The sequence below is a fragment of the Neovison vison genome, chromosome 2 (genome assembly GCF_020171115.1).
Source record: "Neovison vison isolate M4711 chromosome 2, ASM_NN_V1, whole genome shotgun sequence".
NCBI lineage: Eukaryota > Metazoa > Chordata > Mammalia > Carnivora > Mustelidae > Neogale > Neogale vison.
In genome coordinates, this window is record NC_058092.1 from 187196274 (window position 1) to 187220983 (window position 24710).

General features: G+C 37.4%; 1 protein-coding gene across 5 annotated transcripts in view; it reads right to left on the reverse strand.

Annotated features, from left to right (window-relative positions):
* Positions 1 to 24073, reverse strand: part of CFAP70 (cilia and flagella associated protein 70) — a 119568-nt gene extending 95495 nt beyond the window's left edge. For 4 of the 5 annotated variants that reach the window (XM_044239776.1, XM_044239778.1, XM_044239777.1 and 1 more), the window contains exons 1-5: positions 23700 to 24073; positions 22018 to 22120; positions 20863 to 21049; positions 3354 to 3452; positions 3105 to 3184 (exon numbers count right to left, since the gene is read on the reverse strand). In XM_044239776.1, coding sequence (XP_044095711.1) covers positions 3105 to 3184; positions 3354 to 3452; positions 20863 to 21049; positions 22018 to 22080 — 429 coding nt within the window. In that variant the 5' untranslated portion in view covers positions 22081 to 22120; positions 23700 to 24073. Of the gene's footprint in view, positions 1 to 3104; positions 3185 to 3353; positions 3453 to 20862; positions 21050 to 22017; positions 23097 to 23699 lie in introns of those variants that run through there. The other variant, XM_044239775.1, reaches the window with a different exon arrangement.
* Positions 24074 to 24710: the final 637 nt, after the last annotated feature.

A 24710-nucleotide genomic window follows, 5' to 3' on the forward strand; every position in this document is an offset into this window, starting at 1 on the left:
GAGAAAAATAATTTGTTCATTTTTATTTGCTTAGAAATCAACATTAACAAGAATAATTAATATTATTGCTAAAGAACTATATATTCTACTGGGGCACCTGGGTGGCTCAGTCAGTTGAGTATCTGACTCTGGGTTTCTGCTCAAGTCATGATCTCAGTGTTCTGAGATCAAGCCCTACACTCAATGGGTTCCTACCTCGGGTTCCACACTCAATGGGAAGTCTGCTTGAGATTCTCTCTTTCCCTCTCCCTCTGCTCCTCCCGCCACTTTCTCTCTCTCCCTCTCTCTCTCTCAAATAACTTTTAAGGAAAAAAAAGAATTACATATTCTACTAATGAGAAATTTCCAAGTTATATATCCAATAGAAATTCTGATTTGGCTAATGTGCTTTTTATTTTTATTTTTTTTCTGGAAAAACCCCAAATCTTTCATTTTTCTCCTTGCCTGGCACAGCCCAAACTTGAGACTCTTGAGCTTCGCAAACACAATACAAATGTTAGCCGCAGGGACCCTTGAACCATCAGGTTAAGTTCGGGCAGGGGAGAACCCTTCCTGAAACTCCTCAAAGTACATCACAGACTGGCCCCCATGTGGCCCTGAAGTTGGCTGAACAGCACCCTGACAAGTCAGGCAGTGAGGGCGGGAAATATACTTTTCGGTAAGAAAATATTTTTTCAAATATATACATATATACACGTATATATACAGATATAGGTATAGGTATAGATATAGATATAGATGTATATATTCAATGTTTTCACACAGGATACAACAGAAAGAAACTTTAAAATGTTTATTGTTGGTGTAGAACAATACAAAGATTACCAAGTCTCCTGCACAAGGATGACCCACAAATTCATGAAGCATTCCATATAAGAAATAAATAAAATACAATGTGTATTGGCTGCTAATTATATGCCAGGCACTTAACCACCACATTAGGAATATAAGATAAAGGAGACATGGCCTCTTTTATTATGGGATTCATATTGTAATTCCAAGATTTATGATAAGTGCTATAATAGAGATTTGTATAAAATGCCCTAGCCAAGGAGCACCAAAGAGGAAGTGAGTAATTCTTGGGGAGGAGGGATGGTGATGCCTAAATTTATGGATAAATAAAAGTTTTCAATTTAGGTAAGTTGTGAAAGGAAAAAAAATAATTCTGAACATAAAAGAAGAGTTTATATAAGAGAATTAAAATAGGATGGTGTATTTTGTTCAGGTGTAAGTAGTTCAGGATTTTAGAATATAAAGCATAAGAAAGGGAATCTGAGAGATGATACTAAACAAGTGGGAGCTTCCTATTATAAAAGCTGTTGCTTGCCTGCTAAGGAATCTGGACCTTAACATGTAAGTAGGAGGGGAATTCATGAACTACATAGTAGTGAAATGGGGTTGAGATGTGATCATATTTTTAAGTCCCCTGGCAAGCAGTGAGAAGGCAAAACTGGAGGGAGGTAAGGGCAGTTACAAGGCTACTTGTAACGTTCCATTGAGAGGTTATAAGGCAACAAAGAGTAGGAATAAAAGGGGTATAAAAGGCTGGGTATGCTGAAAGGCAGATTTGGGCATTGGTTTTATTTAGGGTCCAAGAAAGCACTCATACTGGTGACTGTTAAATAATGAATAACCTCCCCCCTGCAACCCAAGAGTATGAACACAGTCTAAGAAGAAAAGGTAGCCAAGGTCAGAACCTTCAGGCAGAGGAAAGAGGTCTGCTGCAGGAACCTGATAAGGTACAGTCAATGAGCGGGAAAAGAGAACACCAAAGGGAAGAAGATTTTAAGAAAGAGAGGCATTGAAGAATGTGACATCTCTGATCAATATGTCTCTGGAAAGATAAGTTAAACGTCCCTAAGTTTTCTAACTTGTATCACTCAGTCAAGACAGGGAATACTTGAAGATGAATTGGAAACTCTTCCAATGTCAGGTTTATGTCATTTTATTCTTTGAGTCTCAAGAATAACCAGTGTATGCTTAACTATAAAATTAGTGAGAATTCTCAAGTGAGTGGACACTAAGTGTCATATATTTTTTCATTGAATGTGTAAAACAAGTAAACACAGGAATACTATGAGCAAACATCCTAAGGACTAATAATCCATTTGACTAATTTTTCTTCTAAAGATATGTAAGGGAAATCAACCTAAGTACATCTAAGTGCATAAGAAGGGAGACTGGACCAGTGAAGGCAGACTGAGCTCAGATACATACCTCTTTCTAGCACAAGTCACATGGAATTACAGAAAGATACTAAATTACACCTTTATATCCAATAAAAAAAATAATGCTACAATATCCCTGGAAAAAAAGAAATGCTATCAGTGCTATCAGTGGACTACAAATTTATAGGAATCCTAGAAAGAAAGAAAGAAAGAAAGAAAGATTAAAACAGAAAAACAAACAATCTAGAAGAAACCAACCACAGCCTAAAATAAGAAAGGGAGAGGACCACAGCAGATTTAGGAGTGGATTATGGCAGCTCCAAGGTCAGAATCAACAAGCACGGACTCCCAGCAATGGTTAATCAGGGAACTTCATTCAGAATAGTTGGGCCATTTGGGCCCTTCTCTCTCTTTTACTTTTGCAAAACAGAAGGCAGTTCTGGTATCTGCTGAAAGTGAGTGCACTTTCACCAGAGTGGCAAAAGTAATGTCCCAGGAAGCTACTGATTCCCAGGAAGAATGGAAAACACAGCCTGGAAGACAAACCAGATGACCACAGCCTACCAATTCAGGCTTACTTTGCCAGAAAGTGTGTTAGGTGCATTCACATATTATTCAACTTAATCCATCAGGACATAGCTCAAGAGGCATTTCCATGGTTAAGCTTTCTCTATGAGTACCCCTGGGCCAAGTAACCAATAACTACTCTGTGCCCACATGCTCCACTCCACTATTTAATCACACTGATTATAACCCATGACATGGAGATTATGGACAACTAAGTAGGACTCTAGATTTATTTATCTTTGTTTCCCAGAACTTAACACTGTGAAAAGATTACACTTGGTGAACTGGACTCAACTGAATCGAATCTTTATAAGAAACAGACTTGGTAGACTGAATGACAGGCTGAAAGTTGAGATTAACTCTGATTACCTTTACACCTGACCGAAGAGGTTCTAAAGGCGAGCCTGGCACCGGGTGCAAGGGGACCACTGTTTCAAATGAACTCTCTCCTGCAAAGAGAAGGCAAATCAAGCCATAGAAGGAAGGGTTAGGCAGAGATAAATGTGCTCATCTTTTTATCAAATCCCTCAAATTCACTGAGGCCAATTTTTGCACTTCTATGGAACTAAATTTCATGAGCTTTCCTATATCTACTTTTGAGCAACTCACACATCTGACCTTCCAGTAAAGGAAGAAGGTCCACCACAGCCTGACCAAGAATTAAGGTCTTCTCATCTTTCTGTTTCTTTTCCTTTGGTAAAACTTCAGTCATAGTTACTAGAAAAATCAAAACAAAGAAAATGAGAACATGTCTGGGTCATCCATCAGATAATCAGCAAACAAAGCATCATCAAAGAGATTTAAGAGAAAATAACTTGAAACCTGAGAAGGCCCCATTATTAGTGACTTCTGGTGGAAAAATACTATTAAAGGGTTGCCTGGGTGGCTCAGTGGGTTAAAGCCTCTGCCTTCAGCTCAGGTCATGATCCTAGGTTCCTGGAATCAAGCCCCTCATTGAACCCCACATTAGGCTCTCTGCTCGGCAGGGAGCCTGCTTCCTCCTCTCTCTCTGCCTGCCTTTCTGCCTACTTGTGATCTCTGTCTGTCAAATAAATAATAAAAAATAAATTTTTTTAAAAAAATAATATTAAATACCTATTAACTTTTTGCATACATGTTATAGTAAAAAACAGAATTTTGGGGTGCCTCGGTGGCTCAGTGGGTTAGAGCCTCTGCCTTCTGCCCAGGTCATGATCTCAGGGTCCTGGGATGGAGCCCTGCATCAGGCTCTCTGCTCGGCGGGGAGCCTGCTTCCCCCTCTCTCTCTGCCTGCTTCTCTGCCCACTTGTGATCTCTGTCTGTCAAATAAATAAATAAAATCTTTAAAAAACACCACAACAGACTTTACAACATAATCAGGTACACACATATGTATAAAAGTAACAATTAAAACAAAGTTCCACATAATATTCCTATTTACTAACTGAAAACACTTGGGCATTTTGTATTCTATTTCATGTAGAAGAAATCACTGGTCATGGGGTGCCTGGGCGGCTCAGTTGTTGGGCGGCTGCCTTCAGCTAGGCTCATGATCCCAGGGTTCTGGGATCCAGCCCCACCTCTGGCTCCTTGCTCAGCGGAGAGCCTGCTTCTCCCTCTCCCACTCCTCCTGCTTGTGTTTCCTCTCTCTCTGTGTCTCTCTGTCAAATAAATAAAATCTTTATGAAAGAAAGAAAGGAAGGAAGGAAGGAAGGAAGAAATCACTCGTCTTGATCCCCTTCAATTTTAGGAATGACTAGAAAATCGCAGTCTGCAGTTTGAAAAATACTGTTCTAGGTCTTCCCGTTTCGCCTAACATACGACTTAGTACTGACCTTACAGTGATTTATAGAGCATGTGAAGTATGTACCAGGTTTTTCACTGCAGCATTACTCAGTGTATGTGTTTAACATTTGTTATGAAAAATTTGAAATACACAAAAAGTAGAGCAATTGGAGCACTTGGGAGGCTCTGTTGGTTAAGCGACTGCCTTTGGCTCAGGTCAGGATCCCAGAGTCCTGGGATCTAGTTCTGCATTGGGCTCCCAGCTCTGTGGGGAGTCTGCTTCTCCCTCTGACCTTCTCCCCTCTCATGCCCTCTCTCACTCTCTCTCTCAAATAAATAAATAAAATCTTTAAAAAATAGAGTGATTGATTGATATACTGAATGAATATCTATATAGCCATCACCTGGATTTAACAATAGTTAATGTGCTGTCATATTTGCTTCATCTATTCTTGTTTGCTAAAATACTTTCAAGTCAGTTACAGACACCATGACATTTTACCCCTAAATACTAAAGTATACAAATTCAAAATATGGCATTTTCCTACATAATCACAATAACTTTATCAATCTACCAAGTGTATAATAATAAAATTAAGTGTAATTCTTTAATTCATCTAATGTCCAGTCTACATTTAATATTTCTTAATTATCCCAAAATTTATTTTGTAGCTTGTTTGTTCAAACTAGGATCCAAATACCAACATGTGGTCTCTTTGGATAAGAACATATGGTTTTCATGTTTCTTACGTTTCTTTTCACTTAGAAAAGTCTTTTCTGGGTGCCTGGGTGGCTCAGTTGGTTAAGTGACTGCCTTCGGCTCAGTCATGATCTTGGAGCCCCGCATCAGGCTCCCTGCTCTGCAGGAGTCTGCTTCTCCCTCTGGCCCTCCCCCTCTCTCATGCTGTCTCTCTCTCAAATAATAAGTAAGTAAAATCTTTAAAAAAAAGAACAGTCTTTTCTCTCAGATACATTTTTTTTTCTGACACTGATGAAGACATCAGGCCAGTTAATTTGCAGACTATCTCGTTTTCTGGATTTGTCTCCCCCACCCCATGGTGTTTAAATTGTTTCTCAGTTCTTGTTTCCTACAAACTTAGGTTCATCTTCAGTATTTTTGGCAAAGATAATACAATTTGATAACAAACACACCTATGTGGTATGTTATCAAACTCTGTGATCTTTGTTTTCAAAAGCAATTGAAAAATATTCTTTTTTATTGTCTTTTTTATGTGGTAACATGCATATTAAATTTACCATCCTACCCAATGGTATTAAACACATTCACATTTTTGGTGCAACCATCACCACCATCCATCTCTATAACTCTTTTCATCTTCTAAAATTGAAACTCTATCCATTAAACAATAATATCCATTCTCCCTTCCCCCTGGGAACCACCAGGATCCTTTTTGTCCCTAAGTATTTGATGATGTGCCTCATAGAACATTTGTGTTTTTGTGACTGGCTTATTTCAGTTAGTATATTGAACTCAAAGTTCACTCATGTTGTAGTATAGGCCTGACTTTCTTAAGGCTGAAAAATATTCAATTGTATATATATATGCCACAAGTTTGCTTATCCATTCTGTCAACAGACATGTAGACTCCTTCCATATTTTACCTTTTGTGAATAATGCTTCCATGAACATCAGTGTACAAATATTTCTTTGAAACTCTGCTTTCAATTATTTTGGATATATTCCCATAAGTAAAACTTATAATTCTATTTTTAATTTTTTGAGGAATGACTAGCTTTCACAGCAATTATACCATTTTACATTCCGACCAAAAGTGCATACAGATTCCAGTTTGTCCACATTCTTGCCAACAGTTGTTTTCTATTTTTTTAAAACCATTCAATAGGTATGAGTTGATATCTCATTATAGTTTGGGGTTGCATTTCTCTAGTGATTAGTGATGTTGCACACTTTCTCATGTGCTCATTGGCCATTTGTAGATGTTTGGAGAAATGTCTATTCAAGTCCTTTGCCAATTTTTGAATCAGGTTGGGTTTTTTGTTGTTATATTCTGAATAGTAATTCCTTATCAGATATATGACTTGCAAATCATATAAGTGAGCAGCTTTTTTACTCATAGATGGGTCTTTTGATGCACAAGATATTTAAATTTTCACTAAGTCCAATTTCTCCCTCTCTTTTTAAGATTTTATTTATTTTACAAAGAATGAGTGTGAGCTGGGGTGGGTGGAGGTACACTGTGGGGTAGAATCTCAGGCAGATTCCACACCAACTGCAGAGCCCGACAGGGAGCTTGATCCCTTGACTCCAAGATTAAGACCCAAACTGACCCAAGAGTTGGTTGCTCAACCAACTGAGCCACCCAAGCACCTCTAATTTCTCTCTCTTTTTTTTTTTTTTACCTGTGCCTTTAGTATCTTATCCAAGAAATCATTCCCAAATCTAATGTCATGAAGCTTTGTCTTATATATTCTTCTGAAAGTTTTTGCATTTAGGTCCTTAATCCATATTAAGTTAATTTTCATATATGGTGTTAGGTAATAATCCAAGTTCATTCTTCTGTAAAGGGGTATCCAGTTTTCCTGGCATCTATTGTTGAAAATACTGTCTTTTCCTCATTAAATGGTCTTGGTACCTTTGTCAAAAATCTTTTGACCATATGTGTGAGGGGTTATTTCCAGGCTCTCTATTTTGTTCCATTGTTCTATATGTGTCTTTTTGCCAATGCCATACTTTTTTGGTTACTCCAGTTTTGTAGTAACCTTTGAAAACAGTAAGTGTGAGACCTCCAACTTTGCTCCTTTTCAGGATCATTTTGGCTCTTTGGGGGGTTTCTTGGATTCCATATTAATTTTACAATTGATTTTTCTATTTCTGAAAAAAAAACATGGGATTTTGATAGGGATTGCATTGAATCTGTAAATCACTTTTGGTAGTATTGACATTTTAACAATATTAACTTTTCCAGTACATGAATATGGAATGTGTTCTAATTTATGTGTGTCATTTTTAATTTCTTTCAGCAATGTTTTGTAGTTTTCATTGTACAAGTCTTTTGTCTTCTTGGTTAAGTTAATTCTTAGGTATTTTATTCCTTCTGATGGAATTGATTTATAACTTTTCACGTTGCTCACTGTTAGTATATAAAATACAACTGATATTTGTATTCTGAATTTGTATCCTGCTTTTTTTTTTAATTTCTTTTCAGCATAACAGTATTCATTGTTTTTGCACCACACCCAGTGCTCCATGCAATACGTGCCCTCCCTAATATCCACCACCTGGTTCCCCCAACCTCCCGCCCCGCCCCTGCCCCTTCAAAACCCTCAGGTTGTTTTTCAGAGTCCATAGTCTCTCATGGTTCACCTCCCCTTCCAATTTCCCTCAGCTCCCTTCTCCTGCTTTTTAAAAACTATTTATTCATTTATTTATGCATTCAATCATTCATTCATTGATTTAGAGAATGGAGGGGAGAGGCAAAGGAAGAGAGAAACACATGCAGACTCTGTGCTGGGCATGGAGCCCGACATGGGACTCAGTCTCACGCCCCTGAGATCATGACCTGAGCCAAAATCAAGAGTAAGACACTTAATTGACTGAGCCACACCAGCGCCCCATATCCTGCTGCTTTATCAAAATTATTTATATTATTTATGCTGGGGTGTGTGTAATCTTTTTAAGGTTTCTACACATAATCATATATAAAACTGATCATATAATCTGCAACAGAGGTCATTTTACTTCTTCATTTCCAACTTGGATGTCTTTTCTTTCTTTTTCTTGCCTAACTGCTCTGGCCAGAACTTTTAATATTTTGAAAAGAAGTGAAAGCAGGAATCCTTGCCTTGTTCCTAGAGGAAATATTTTCAGTCTTTCACCATTGAGTAAAGTGTTCATTGAGAAATTTTTATATATGGCTTTTATCATTTTGAGGTAGTTTCCCTCTATTCCCACTTTGCTGATTGTTTATTTCATGAAAGTGTGTTGAATTTTGTCAAAAGCTTTTTCTCTATCAAGTGAAATATCATGTTTTTTTCTTTGTTCTGTTTATTTGATGTGTTACATGGATGGAGTTTTATGTTGAGTCATTCTTGCATTCCAAGAATAAATTCCACTGGTCATGGTGCATAATCCTTTTAGTATGCTGTTCAATTTGGTTTGCTAGTACTTTGTTGAGCATTTTTGCATCAATGTTCATAAGAGATATTGGTTTGTAGTTTTCTTATACTGTCCTTGTCTGGCTTTAGTGTCAGGATAATACTGGTCTCATAGAATGAGCTGGGACATATTTCCTACTCTTCATTTTTTTGGGTGGGGTTAGTTTCAGCAGTATTGGGATTAGTTCTTCAAGTATTTAGTAGGATTCACCAGTGAAGCCATCAGGCCCAGGACTTTTCTTTGTTGAGAGAATTTTTTAACCACTGATTTAATCTCCTTATAGTTATAGTTCTATTAAGATTTCTTTCTTTAAGGGCACCTGGGTGGTTCAGTGGGTTAAAGCCACTGCCTTCGGCTCAGGTCATGATCCCAAGATCCTGGGATTGAGCTCTGCATCAGGCTCCCTGCTGAGCCTGCTTCCCCCTCTCTCTGTCTCTGCCTGCCTCTCTGCCTACTTGTGATCTCTTGTCTGTCAAATAAATGAAAAAATCTTTTAAAAAAAAATCTTTCTGGGGCGCCTGGGTGGCTCAGTGGGTTAAGCCGCTGCCTTCAGCTCAGGTCATGATCTCAGGGTCCTGGGATCGAGTCCCGCATCGGGCTCTCTGCTTGGCAGGGAGCCTGCTTACCTCTCTCTCTCTGCCTGCCTCTCTGTCTACTTGTGATCTCTATATGTCAAATAAATAAATAAAATCTTTAAAAAAAATCTTTCTTTCTGCTTTAATCTGGTAGTTTTGTGTCCGTAGGAATTTGTCCATTTCATGTAGGTTATCCAATATGTTGATGAGCAATTTTTCAGAGTACTCACTTATACTTTTAATTTCTGTATAATTGGTAGTAATATCCCCACTTTAATTTCTAGCTTTAGTTATATGAGTCTTCTCAGTATTTCTTTAGTTCATCTAGCTAGAGGTTTGTGAATTTTGTTGATCTTTTTTAAAAAAAAACTGACTTTTGGGGCCACCTGGGTAGCTCAGTCAGTTAAGCATCTGACTCTTGATTTTGATTCTGGTCATAATCTCAGGGTCCTGGGATCCAGCCCCATGTTGGACTCCATGTTCAGTGTGAAGTATGCTTGGGGATTCTCCCTCTCCCTCTCCTTCTGTCCCTTCCCCATCTCATGTGCACACACACACACACACACACACACTCTCTCTCTCCATAGGAATGAATAACCTTTTTTAAAAACCTGACTTTTGGGGTACCTGGGTGACTCAGTGGGTTAGAGCCTGTCTTCAATTCAGGTCATGATCCCAGAGTCCTGGGATCAAGCCCCACATCGGGCTCTCTGCTCAGTGGGGAGCCTACCTCCCCCACCCCTCTGCCTGCCTCTCTGCCTACTTGTGATCGCTGTCAAATAAATAAATAAAATATTTTTTAAAAAAATAAAAACTTAAAAACCTGACTTTTGATTTCATTGATTCCCTGTGTTGTTTTTTACTCTGTATTTTGCCCACTTCTGCTCTAGTTTTTATGATTTCTTCTGTGGATTTTAGAGTTTTGCTTTTCTTTTTCTAGTTCCTTATGTTGTGTAGTTAGATTGTTGATTTGAAACACTCATTTTTTAAAAATTTTGTTTACTTATTTTTAATTCCAGTATAATTAACATACACTGTTATATTAATTTCAGGCGTACAATATAGTGATACAAGAATTCTATACACTGGGCGCCTGGGTGGCTCAGTGGGTTAAGCCGCTGCCTTTGGCTCAGGTCACGATCTCAGGGTCCTGGGATCGAGTCCCACATCGGGCTCTCTGCTCAGCGGGGGGCCTGCTTCCCTTCCTCTCTATCTGCCTGCCTCTGTCTACTTGTGTTCTCTGTCTGTCAAATAAATAAATAAAATCTTAAAAAAAAAAAAAGAATTCTATACACTACTCAAGTGCTCATCATGATAAGCATGCTTTTAATCCCCTTCACCTATTTCATCCATCTTCCCACCCACTTCTCTCTGGAAACCACTGCTTGTTCTCTATAGTTAAGAGTCTGTTTTTTTTTTTTTTCTATTTGTCTCTTTTTTGTTTGTTTCTTAAAATCCATATGAGTGAGATCATATGGTATTCATCTTTCTCTGACTTGTTTCACTTAACATCATATCCTCTAGGGCACTGGGTGGCTCAGTCATTAAGCGGCTGCCTTCGGCTCAGGTCATGATCCCAGAGTCCTGGGATCAAGCCCCATGTTGGGCTCCCTGCTCTGCTGTGAACCTGCTTCTCCCTCTCCCACTTACCCTACTTGTGTTCTCTCTCTCACTGTCTCTCTCTGTCAAATAAAAAAATAAATTCTTAAAAAAATTATATTCTCTAAATCCATCCATGTTGTTGCAAATGGCAAAATTTCATTCCTTTTTATGGTTGAAATATATATATATATACATATACATACATATACATGCCACGTTTTCTTTACCCATTCCTCTACTGATGGACATTTGGGCTGCTTCCATATTTTAGCTATTATAAATAATGCCACAGTAAACATTGGGGTACATCTAACTTTTCAGATAGTGTTTTCACATTCTTTGGGTAAATGCCCAATGGTGGAATTACGGGATCATATAGTAATTCTATTTTAATTTTTTTAAAAGATTCTATTCATTTATTTCACAGCAAGATAGCAATAAATTCATTTATTTCAGACATCAAGAGAGGGAATATAATCGGGACGCCTGGGTGGCGCAGTTGGTTGGACGACTGCCTTCGGCTCAGGGCGTGATCCTGGAGTCCCGGGATCGAGTCCCACATCAGGCTCCCAGCTCCATGGGGAGTCTGCTTCGCTCTCTGACCTTCTCCTCGCTCATGCTCTCTCTCACTATCTCTCTCAAATAAATAAATAAAATCTTTAAAAAAAAAAAAAAAAGAGAGGGAATATAAGCAGGAGGAGTGAGAGAGGGAGAAGCAGGCCTCCTGTCAAGCAGGGAGCCCAATGTAGGGCTCCATCCCAGGACTCTGGGATCATGACCAAAACTGAAGGCAGATGCCCAACAACTGAGCCACCCAGGTACCCTATCTACTTTAATTTTTTGAGGAGACTCCATTCTGTTTTCCACAGTGGCTGTTACCAGTTTGCATTCTCACTAACAGTGCACGGGAGTTTCTTCTCCACAACCTCACCAACACTGTTGTTTCTTGTGATTTCTTTTTTAAATTTGAATGGGCTATACTTTCATGTTTCTTTGTATGCCCTTTGATTTTTTTGTTGAACTTTGGATATTTGAATCTAATAATGGGATAAGTCTGGAAATCAGATTCTCTCCCTTCCCAGAGTTTACTGTCTTTTGTTGTTTTTATTTTTATTTGCCATTGTTGTAGGCTGTCTCTGTGCTGAGGGTCAGCCTGAGGTATAAATTTAAGGTCTTTTCAGGTCTTTTCTGAGCCTTTCCCTGGACATGCATGGCCACTTTCTGGTTTTTCCCCTTATTTGCAGTTGTTTTTAAGTGTCCTGTTTGTTAATGTGGTTCCTGAATGAAGAAAAAGAGAAAAGGTAAGGGGGGAAAAGGATGCTGCCTTTACATCCCTTGGTGGTTTCAATAGTAGAAGGGTCTTACTAATAATGGGATGGAGAGAGGTGCAACAACACCTAATAGGCTCTTTGTCTGCACCTCTGTGATCAGAAGCAGCAATCAGCAGAGCACAGATCCACAAGATTTGAAGGACATGTCCTTTTAGCTCATCCTGGCTCCAACAAGCTGTGTGCAAGTTACTAGAAGAACACAGACATGGCTCCCTGCCACATGTATAGAGAGGTGAGGAATGAGCAGCATCTACTGTGTTTAGATCTGAAATTAACCAAAATAAACCACAATTTGCCATCCAAATCTTCCCCTATAAGTTTCAAGCCTTCAACAGACTCCAGAGTTCCAAAATAGTTTTATCAGACAGAATATGGCAGTGCAAGTGTTGGGTGGGTGGGAGACAGATTCCTGGTAATTCCTACTTGCCTACCTTCCCAGAATCTTCAAAAATATTATTTTTATAATTTTCAAAAGTCTACTCTATTTGTATTAAAGCCACATTATCTTCCTAACATTGTTTGTCTTCTTGGTTTGGTTTTATTTTGCCTCAATCATGCCAGAAGTTTGTCTATTTTGTTAGTCTTTTAAAAGAGGTTTTGTTTTGTAGCTCTTTTCTAGTGCTCATTTTCTAATTAATTAATTTTTGTTCTTATTTCTTTCTTTTTATATTCTTTGCAGTTCTCTGTTATTTTAGTAACTTCTTGAGTTAAATATCAAACTCATTTGCTTTTAATCTTTTTTATGTTAAGAGAACCGTTCTATTAAAGATAGAGCTTAACATATACCATAATTAAACAATTTTGTAACCATTGGGCATGTGTCAGTTTTTTTAAAAGATTCCTTATTTATTTGACAGACAGAGATCACAAGTAGGCAGAAAGGCAGGCAGAGAGAGAGGAGGAAGCAAGCTCCCTGCTGAGCCAAGAGCCCAATGCAGGGCTGGATCCCAGGACCCTGGGATCATGACCTGAGCTGAAGGCAGAGGCTTTAACCCACTGAGCCACCCAGGCACTCCTCACTATTTTCAATTTTAACCATTCTGATATGTGTATAGTGCTATCACATTGTGATCTTGATTTGCATTTCCCTAATGGCTAATGATATTGAACACTTTTTCATATGTTTATATGCCATCTGTATATCCTCTTTGGTCAACTGTCTCTTTGTGTCTTTTGTCTATTTTCTAATTGGTTTGTCTGGAGTATTTTTTACTGTTGAATCTTGAATTCTTTATGTATTTTAGATACTATTGCTTTGTCAGATTGTGATTTGCAAATAGTTTCTCTCACTCTGTAGCTTTTCATCCTCTCAACAGGGTATTTCACAGAGCAAGAGTTTTTAATTTTTATGAAGTCAATTCATCAGCTTTTTTTTTTTTAATAGCTCATGCTTTTGGTGTTAAGAACTCTTTGCGTGACCTTAGATCCTGAAGTTTATCTCATTTTTTCCCTTAATGTTTTGTGGCTTTACATTTCACATTTAAATTTGATCCACTTTGAGTTAATTTTTGCATAAGTACAAGACTAAAGTCGAGGTTCATTTTTTTGCGCACAGGTGTTCAATTGCTCTAACATCATTTGTTGAAAAGACTACCTCTCCTCTAATTAATTGATTTTGCACTTTGATCAAAAATCACTGGGCAAGGGTCCCTGGTTGGCTCAACTGGTAATGTGTGTGACCCTTGATCTCAGAGTTGTATGAGCCCCACATTGGGTGTAAAGATTACTTAAAAATAAAATCTTAAGAAAATCATTAGGCATATTTAGATGGATCTATTTCTATTTTTTCCATTGATCTATGTGTCTATCCCTCCACCAACAGCACATAATTCTAATTAATGTAGTTAAATAATAAATCATGAAATCAAATATAGTGATTCTCCTTATTTTATTCTTTTCCAAAATTGTTTTAATTTTTCTAGTTTCTTTGCTTTTCTATATATATTTTTAAAGTAGTCTTGTCCATATCTAGAAAAAATCTTTCTGGGATTTTGATAAGAATTACATTTCACCTTTATATCAGTCTGGAGAGAATTGACATCTTAACTATGTTGAGTCTTCCAGTCCTTAAGTATAGTGTGTCCCTCCATTTATAAAGATTTTTAAAAATTTCATTCAACAGTGTATAGTTTCCAGCACATAAATGCTATATATGTTTTCTTAAGTTTACACTATTTCATTTTAAAAGCAACAGTAAATGATGTATTTTTAGTATTAGTGTCCATGTATTTATCATTAGTATATGGAAATATAATTGCTTTTGTGCATTTACCTTGCATCCTATGATCTTTTTCTTTCTGGAAGTTTTGCACATTTCTTGATATTTTCTACATAGAGAACCATGTCATCTGCAAATATGGGCAGATTTATTTCTTCCTTTCAGATGTAGATGTCTTTTATTTCTTTTTCTTACTTTATTGCACTGTCTAGTACTTCCAGCTCTATGTTTTTAAGAGTGGTGAGAGCAAATCTTGATTTTTGTTCTCAATCTAAGGGGGAAAGCATTCCATCTTTCACCATTAAGTATAATGTTAGCCTTTGTCAGGTTGTTGAAGTTTCCTCTATTTGTATTTTTCTGACAGTTTCTATCATGAATTGGTGTTAAATTTTGTCACTTGTTTTGACCAATATGACCATATGCTTTTTCTTCTTTAGACTATGAATATAGTAGAACACATTGATTTATTTTCAAATACTGAACCAAGGATCCCTGGAATCAATCCCACTTCATAATGTTGTATGATTCTTTTTATTTATTGAATTCTACTTGCTAGTATTTTGTTAGAATTTTGTGTCTATATTCATGACAGATACTGGCCTCCAGTTTTCCATTTGCATACTGTCTTTGTCTTGTTTTGGTATCAGTTTAACACTAGCATCATAAAATGAATTGTTTCCTCCTCTTCTATTTGTTGGAAGATTGTGCACAATTAGTGTTAGTTATTATTTTTAACTTTTGGTAGAATTACTCAGTAAGACTTTCTGGTTCCAGAAATTTCAAATTATGAATTCAATTTCCTTGACAGTTACAGGGCAACTTTATTTATTTATATAGGATGAGTTGTGATTTGTGCTTTTCAAAATACTGGTCCATTTTCTTAAGAAATTTATGTATGTAGAGTTGTTCTTCTCTTTATTATTCTTTTAATGTCTACCATCTGTGATGTTATCCTATTTCACTTCTAATAGATAATTTGTGGTGCCTTTTCTCTCCCCCCACTCACTGCTTTTGGCCACTGTTCCTGGAGTTTTGTCAATTTTGGTGTTTTCAAATAACCAGTGTGTTACTTGTTTCATTGATCTTTCCCTATTGTTTTTCATTTTACTGCTTTCTGCTTTTATCTTTATTATGTTCTTCCTTCTGTTTGATTTTGTTCTTCTTTTTCTAAATCCTTGAGATGATAGGTTATTGATTTGAGGCTTTTCCTTTTTTTAATGTATGCATTTAGTATTCTAATTTTCTCAGCAGTTCTTTAGCTATGTCCCACAAATTTTGTTACCTTGTATTTTTATTTTCATTCAGTTCACTGTTTTGGGTTTTTTTTTTGTTTTTTGTTTTTTTTGTTTTTTGTTTTTTTACTTTCCTTGAGACTTCCTCTTTGACCCATGGATTACTTTAGAGTGTCTTTCTGTTTTCAGGTGTTTAGATAGAGTTTCCTGTTTTTTATTATTGATTTCTAGTTTGATACTGTTGTCAGAGAACACATTATTTTAATTCATTCAAATGTGTTGAGGTTGTTTATAACCCAGAATATGGTTTTGATATGTGGTCTGTGGCCTTTTGAAAAGAATGCATATTCTGCTACTGTTAGGTGTTCAATAAATATTTATTAGATATTGTAGGCTGATGGGTATTGTTGAATTTTCCTATATCCCTGATGATTTTCTATCTAGGTATTCTACAAATTGAGAGAGGGGTGTTTATGTCCCCAACTATAATTGTGGATTTGTCTATTCACCCTTTCAGTTTAATCAGTTTTGCTTCACATGTTTTGCAGCTGTTGTTTGGTGCATGTATATATTTAATATTACTATGTCTTCTTGATGGATTGTCTCTTTTATCATTACATAATGAACTTCTTTGCCTCTGGTTATTTTCTTTGCCTAATCTATTTTATCTGATGCTAATACAGTCACTTCCACTTATTTGATGAATGTGTGCACATGTATCTTTCTCTATCCCTCTATTCTTTTACATAGCTGACTACAGAGTTATATTTCGAGCTTCTTGTAGATAGCATATAGTTAGGTTGTGTTTTTTTTTAACTCTTCTGCAACTTCTTGTCTCTTGTTATATTTAATGTAATTGTTAATATGTTAGGGTTTAAGTCTGCTGGGGTTGTTTGTCCTCTCTTTTTCATTTGTCTTCTGCTTTCCTGTGGACTGCAAGAACATTCTTGAGAATTCCATTTAATATATCTATAATACTTTTAAGAGTATCTATTTGTATACTTTTTTTAGTTATTGCTCTAGGTACTGCATTTTATATACATTACTTATTACAGCCTATTACAGGTGTCTTCATTTCAGTAGTTGAAGTATCGAAACTACCTCCCTTTATGTGCCTTTACCTTTCCTGTTTATAACTGCCTAAAATGTTTTTTCAATATTCCTGTAGAACTGCATCAGTGTTATACCTTGTTTCAAGCATCAAACACAATTTAGAAAACTCAAAGGGAAGGAAAACTTACTTTATTCACCCAAATTTTTATTTTCCACACTCTTTCTTCCCTCCTGGTGTTACTAGGTTCTTTATTATTTCTGTTCTGTTTGGAAAAATTCCTTCAGTCATTCTTTCAGGGTAGGTCTGCTAATGACTTTGTTTTCTTTAATATGAGAATGTCTTAATTTCCCCTTCACATCTCTTCTCCAGGTATTGGATTCTGGGTGACAGTTCTTTTTATCACTTTGAAAATACTATGCCATTCCCTTTGGACCTCCATGGTTTCTGATGACAAACTGATAACATTCTAAATGTTTTCCTTTGCTTTCAGATTTTGTTCTGTCTTCAGTTTTTAGAAGTTTAATTATGATGTGTCTTAATATGGATTTCTTTGTTTATCCTACTGGGAGTTTGATCAGCTTCTTGAATCTGTAGGTGTATGTCTCTTGCCAAATTTGGTGAGGTTTGGCTTTCACTTCTTTGAATATTTTTTAGCCCCTCCCTTCTTCTCCTGAGACTCTGATGACACCAATAGATCTTTTGTCATAGTACCACAGGCCTCTGAGACTTTGTTCACATTTTTTTCTTTTCTTAGTCTATTTCTTTTATATTCTTCAGATTGGGTATTTCTGTTGTTCTATCTTACAATTCACTGATTTTTTCCTGTCTCCTCCATTCTGCTGTTGAGACCATTTGCTGAGCTTTTTTTTAAGAGTTATTGTATTTTTCTGATCTAAAATTTCCATTATCTTCTGTTTCTAAGAACTTCAATTTCTCTGCTGAGTCTATTTTGCATGTCTTCAATTGTTCACTGATCCATTAATTTAAAAATCTTTTAAAAATCTTTGTCTAAGAATTCTCATGTTATCTTAGTGTTAGTTTGCATCTACTGATTGTCTTTTAAAATCCAGTTTGCAATGAATCATTGAACACTACATAAAAAACTAATGGTGTACTATATGTTGGCTAACTGAACATAATAAAAAAATTTTAAATAAAATGCTAATATAGTCAAAGAAAATAAAATTCAGTTTGATATCTTCAGGTTCTTGGTATGATGAGTGATTTTTCATGTAATCTTGGACTTTTTGTATGTTATGAAACTCTGGACCTTAAACCATCTGTTTTAGCTGGATTTTTTTTTAACACTGCTCCAACAGAGGAAGGAGAGGGGGATTTCCCCATATCCCCCACTATTAACTCCACTTAGCCTCTATTGATACGTGGCGTGGGGGGAGACAGTTCCTCATTACTGATAACAAGGAGTGAGAGTCTGGTTCCTCACTTCTTTTCCAGTGATACCACCGTGGGTATAGACTCAATACCACTAGGTGATGGTAAGTCTCAATCCTACTTTAGGCTTCCTCTGATACCACTCCAGTGGACAGTAGATGGCATCTTGTTACTGCCAGATTGGGGCAGAAATCCAGGCTCCCCATGTGGTCTCCATTAAAACCTGATGGTAAGAGAGAGGGTTCATGACCAGACAGCACAGAAGCCCTGTCTTCCATCTGGTATTCTTGACCACCACCCAGCTGGGGCACCTAATTTCAGCTTTGCAAGAATACAAGTCTAAGTCCTCCATTTAGCTTGATTGTGAGTGGGGTCACGTTTTTTTGTTTGTGGTGTCTGGCTGGTGCAGAGTAGTTACTGAGTTTCTTGTCTTGCAAGGCTGCCCATTTTCTGGTCTTTGGTTAGAGTAAAGGACTCTCTCTCTCTTTTTTCTTTCTTTCTTTTTTTTTTTTTTTTTGGTCTGCACTCATTCATGTTTCCAGGTTGCTGGTTTCTTCAGCATCAAGTCTGGGATATACAAGGCAAAAATAAAACCCAGGCAGCTCACCATACGTCATTCCTCATGTCTCATGTTTCCTTCTTCTTTCCACTTTTCAGAGTCCTCATGTTTGTTTTACATAAAAAGCCTGAGGTTTGCAGTTGTACTTAGTGAAAGGAATAGGGGAACATATATATATCCAGAGATTCTACTTTATTAATTTTTTTAAAGTAGGCTCCCCGCCCAGCATAGAGCCAGACAGGGGGCTTGAACTCATGGCCCTGAGATCAAGACCTAAGCTGAGATCAAAGGTTGGATCCTTAACGGACTGAGCAACCCAGGCACCCCCCAGAGGTTTTTTTTTTAATCCTTTTTGATTGCTAATGACGGCACTTGAGAACATAAATGTATTTCTAAGTATTACTTTAGCTTTTCCCCACAAGTTTGATATTTGGTGTTTTACTATTTTTTATTCTAAATGCTTTATAGTTTTTCTTATGATTTCTTCTTTGTCCCATGAATCGACATAAGTGTGCCTTAAAATTTCCAAATGGATTCTTTTTTTTATGTTTTTGTTACAGATTTCTAATTTTGCTGACTTGTATTTTGATCAGAAAACTAAGTCTGTGTGCCGTTGCTTCTTTGTTATATGGCAGGACTTCTTTTATTGTCTAGTATTTGGTCAGTTTTATTGTATAAATGTTCCTTGTGTGTATTAAGAAAATATATGTTATTTAATGGTTGGCATAACCCTATCATTATTACTTATTAGGAAAGACTTTTTTCATCTATTCAATGGCTAGATACATATGATGGGGCATGGATTTTTTTTTTTCTAGTCCATTCTTTTTGAGAGTCTTGGCTTGTGGTAAAGGGATTGGTCTCAGTCTCAACTCCCATCTATAGCAGCCCAAGTTCTCTGTTTGTCTAAGACCTAAGCCCCTAGATTGTCTAAAACCTAGCCCCTTAGCTTATCTAAAACCTAAAACAAGCCCCTTAGCTTGTCTAAAACCTAAGCCCCTAGATTCTGGAGTAATGCCCTTTCCCCTCACACCACCACACACCAATACCAACTGTTCAAGAGTTCCAGGTTTCAGTTTCTGCTTTGCTTCTGGAACAAAAAGCTGGCCCTCTCTTTCTCATGGGTTCAATGACACGTTTAAAACAATGCTCCTCTTCTGCCTTTCCCAACTAACATGCCAGGGAGGAAGGCAATTAGGACATTGACTCCCCTTATTTGGGGTTGGGAGTGACAGAGAGGCACAAAGCAAAGACGAAAGAAGTAGAAGAGAGTGATTAGATAGTGTGGATCAGATGGATACCTCCATGGGTGACTGATTACCAGGTAGGCCAGAAGTATAAATCACTTTTCTGGAGTAGTGCTTCCCAGGAGTCACCAGAGACTTTTTCCTACATGCAGCTTCCCTCCAGGATCCTTCCCTGGCAATCATGAATTTAGTAGTCTAGGGTAGGGCTATGAGGACTATTTTCTCCCAGAGACTCAGGTGACTTTTATGGAAAAAAAAAGTTTAGAATGCAATGCTCTAGAATACTGTATGATTCCCAGGACCCACTTCTCTGGGTCTGGGATCTTGGAATCTGGTTTTTGGCAGGTGCCACAGGAGATGGGCCACTAAAAAAATAACAAAACAAAAATTAAGAGTATAGATTAAAACAAAAGCCTTAGACTAGCATATAGGTGTAAGAACAAAGTATGTCAGAAATAATACTGTGTTCTTAGAAACTGTAAAAGTTCATTCATTCATTGAGCGAACACTTTTTGAGACCTTTTATGTCCCAGATATTTCTAGGCACTAGAAATTCTGAAATAAAATACGGACCTGAATTTCAATAAAAAAGTGTACAGAAGTACTGTATACAGAATTACAGACAGGGTTACCAAGCAAAATACAAGATGCCCAGTTAAATCTGAATTTCAGATAACCAATGAATAATTTTTTAGTATATACGTTCCTTTTTTTTTCCCCCTAAATCTGGCAACCCTAGATATTGGAATATTTAGGAAAAGCTCCCAACCCAGCTTAGGAGATAAGGGCTGCAAAATTCAGTCAAATGTCAAAAGGGCTTTGATACAAACTGATTAAAATTAGCAGGCCATGAAGACCGATGCTAAAAGCAGGTAGCACTGAAACCATACCATGTTATTCCTAGGTGGAAAAGTAAGCTGTGTTCATTTGTCCTCCCAAACAGCTACTAAATATCTCAGAATATCCTTATAACATACTCAACATAATTAATACCTTTAGTACCACAAGGACTTACAGAACACAGGTTTGTGGGCAAGGTCATCTAAAGTAATTCCTCCTTCAGGACTGTATTCAAAACTGCTCGTGAAGTTGTATTTTGCAGTTCCTTCTGGAGAAACTGTAACTTTTGCAGAGTCTCCCAAAATCACTTGATTGAATTCTGCACGAATAAAAGTAACTGGAGTATCTCCTTTAAAACCTTTCTGTTGACAGAAAGAGACTTTACAATTATACTCATATAGAGAATTTTCCTACATATCTGGCAAATCATTTTGACTTGAACTAAATAGCATTTTCCATGTTTTCCTAACAAGCTATATCACAAATACAAAAGGGGTAGGTAGAAAGTCATTAAACAAAACTAGTTGTAGCTAACTGTAACATTCTATTTAAATGCTATTATGTTGGGAGTTTTTAAAAATAACTTTCATGTTTATATGATTATAAAAGTATATTGTGAAACATTGTAAATAGTGAGAAAAGCACACAGGAAAACAAATTACCTATAATCTCACTCTAACATGCAAGCACCAGTAACATTTTAGAATATATTTTCTAGTCTTTCCTATGAATATATATATGTGTGTGTTAAAATACACACATACACTTATAGACACAACTCTTATATAACCTTTTAAAACAAAGCAGAGATCATTCATTACATCCTGTTTTGGAATGAGCTATTTTACTTCATAATAGTGAATGAGTACTTTGCCATTTCATTATTCTTGTAATTTTTAAGCTACATCATATTGTAGTTTTATTATTTAAACTAACCAAGTGAAATTAATCACAAAAGAAACTCTGGAAGAATTCAGATCTTTTTCAGAAGAAAAGACCTGCTGTCTAAAAAACAAAAATCACTTCTTGTTTCGCCCATTAAATGTAGTACTCAAATTCCCATGTATTTTACACACATAGTGATGTGACCTGCTGATTATATAGTCTAACAAAAAGGAAAACTGAGAAAGCAATGCCACTGCAATGTTAAGACCAGCAGGTCTGGTGTTATAGGAGTGTGCAAAAGCATTCTTCCTGTTGGTGCTTCCAATACATCTTCAGGCAACCTGCAGACAGATGTTTGACAGGGAAACCTGAACTCAAAGGCAAATATACTTTCAAGAAAAATGAATAAACTAAGAACTTCTCTAATTTCCAAAAATAAATTTACCAAGTCATATCCATCTGTCACTGTGATCTGCACAGGTCTGCCTGTTGATGACACCTGTTCCATAGCAGCACTTGGGCAAAGTCCCTCTGGTCTTCTTTGGTCTCTGTAAATACAATGAATCAAGCTGTCCCCTCAAGTACCATAGCTGCAGAAGTACCCACATTACAATACATAACCAATACTAGGGGAGAACCTAGGAAAATGCCATAGCTAGTCCAGCATCGTCCAGCACTTTTTTTGTACCCTTTCCAAACTTTGCTGCTAAATAGTGCTTTACAGAGCTGGTCACAAGAAGGATTCCATCAGTTAGTGCTAACATTATCTTTACACATATAATTAACCCATCAAGCACAAATCATTCTAAGAAAAAGAGGATAGGAATGCCATCTCCCTTACTTCCCAACCCCAGCCTCCATCTTTCATGGTATTCTTTGATAGCCTTCTTTTTTTAATGTACAAAGCGCTCCCCTCGAAGGTTAATCTCTCACTTTTACAAAAATATAACAGGAAAGAAACAACCACAAAGAATAATGGTTAGTCCACCAGCAAAAGTTCTGACATATATCTTATTAAGTCAGAGATATTGTCTAATTATTTTACAACACTAATGACACAATTTCAACAATAAATGGGATATATTTAAGAAAGATTTTCTGCCTCAATTCAAAATGGAACTTAAGGCAATTCAAACGTTTACTGAGGACACACTATGCTACATCTATCTAGGACTGGTGGTATAAAAAAGAAGGCAATACTTTGCTCTCCCCACGCTTTATTCTGCCTCTTCTCAGGTACTCCCTCTTTCAGTCATCCAAATACCTCAGATCACTGTACAACACCCTGTCTCCAGTCTCATTCTGGGCCTAAGTGACCCTGACAATTTTTTTTTGTCAAATTCACATTAGAAATGATCTTTTACATTACTCTCCTTTCCTTTTCAATACTACCACATGAATTAGACCTTCACTAGCCTGACCCTGGACAAAAGTCTAATTTCTATGAGCCTCAGTTTGACCTTCTGTAATAAAGATAATATAAACTTCTCATGTTTCACATTTGATGTGAATATCCGCTAAAATAGTAAAACTGCTTAACCTATGATGTAGGCACATATGGTGTTATTAATGTGCACTGCTTTTCCTGAATGCACAGTTTCTCCAGGACAAGTAATCTCTCACTCACATTTACAGTCCCTCAGTGCCCGGCACTAACCCTGGTCTTAGCAGCATATTTACTGTGTAATGAATGCAAGAAATCTGGCTGGTTACTAACGGTCAGGGCAGTCAGGCTGGGGGGTGGGGGTGAGTAGGGGCGGCGGCTCCTGTTGCCCCCAAGAGGCATTCATGTTGCTCCTAAGAAAATGCAAGAGGGGCACCTAGCTAGTTCAGCTGGTGGAGCATCAGACTGTTGCTTTGCGAGTTCGAGACCCACGTTGAGTGCATAGATTAAAAACAAAATTTTTAAAAACAAAAGAAAATGCAAGAAAACAGTCACATCAGAAACAGGTTTGATGAAGGACAGAATGGACGGCGTGTCATCTGGGGACAGAGGTGCAGTGTGGACCTACTGCGTGGTATCTGGGGCAAAGCGGAAAGGGGGTTCAAGCACGGCTTCAAACGAGAGGCCTGAGAGGTTGGCAGTAGCTTCTGCGCCAAGCCAGGTGGGGGGTGTTTAAGTCCTACCAGAGTGCCCTGTGTTCGGAGGCGGCCTTGCGCTTTCAACCGGCTGCGGCTGAATAGAAGAGACAGAGAACGGAGTGTGGTCACAGGACCACTGTAGAGAGGCCGGAAGCAGAGGGTTTTCTGGGGGGTGATACAGCTGTCTAATCTGAGGCCGCCGCAAAAGTATTATCCGCAACTATGGCAACTAATTACCTCTCGCGAGAATTTAGTTCCGGCAATCACCACAAGTTTATCCCAAGACTCGCGATAAAGTTTTCGGGGAAGGCAACGGCTGTTGGGAGGTTTCTGCGCCTGCGCTCTGGAAACAGCGCTTGAGCGACAGCCTCCCTCCCCGAGTCACTTCGTCCAAGGTACAACTTTGCCTTGGCATAAGCCTAAAGTTTTCCAAGTTTCGATTTTGTTGTCTCGACCCTTTTCTTTCAGTATCCCTACGTAAACCGGGATTTTTGAAAACCAGTCATTTAAATCTTTCTCCATGAAAAATGCAGGTTAACAGTATTTTCAGTGATCCTCTACGCTAAATGAAATAAGTCAAAGATAAATACCCTATGATTTCAGTCATATATGCAATTTAAGAAACGTAAACGATGAACATAGGGTATTAAACAAAAGCAAACCATAAAACAGACTCTTAACTGTAGAAAAACAACACTGAAGTTTGCTGGATGGGAGTGGGGCGGGGAGGTGGAAGAGAGATAGGTTATGGTGATGGGTATTAAGAAGTACACATTTTGGATTGAGCACTGCATGTGATTAATCACTAAATCCTACACCTGACACTAACATTACACTGTTAACTGGAAATTAAATAAAAACTTGGAAGGAAAAGAAATTTTAAAGTGAGCGTCTGATATACTGTTGGTGAGGTTGCAAAACAGTCAAAACTGTTGCAAAACACTTCTAGTGCTCAATACTTATACATCATACAGTAAACAGACTTGAAGTATATGATATTAATCCCAAATTTTAATAGATTTCAAACTCAACAGTAGAGTTCTGGAACAGTAAAAT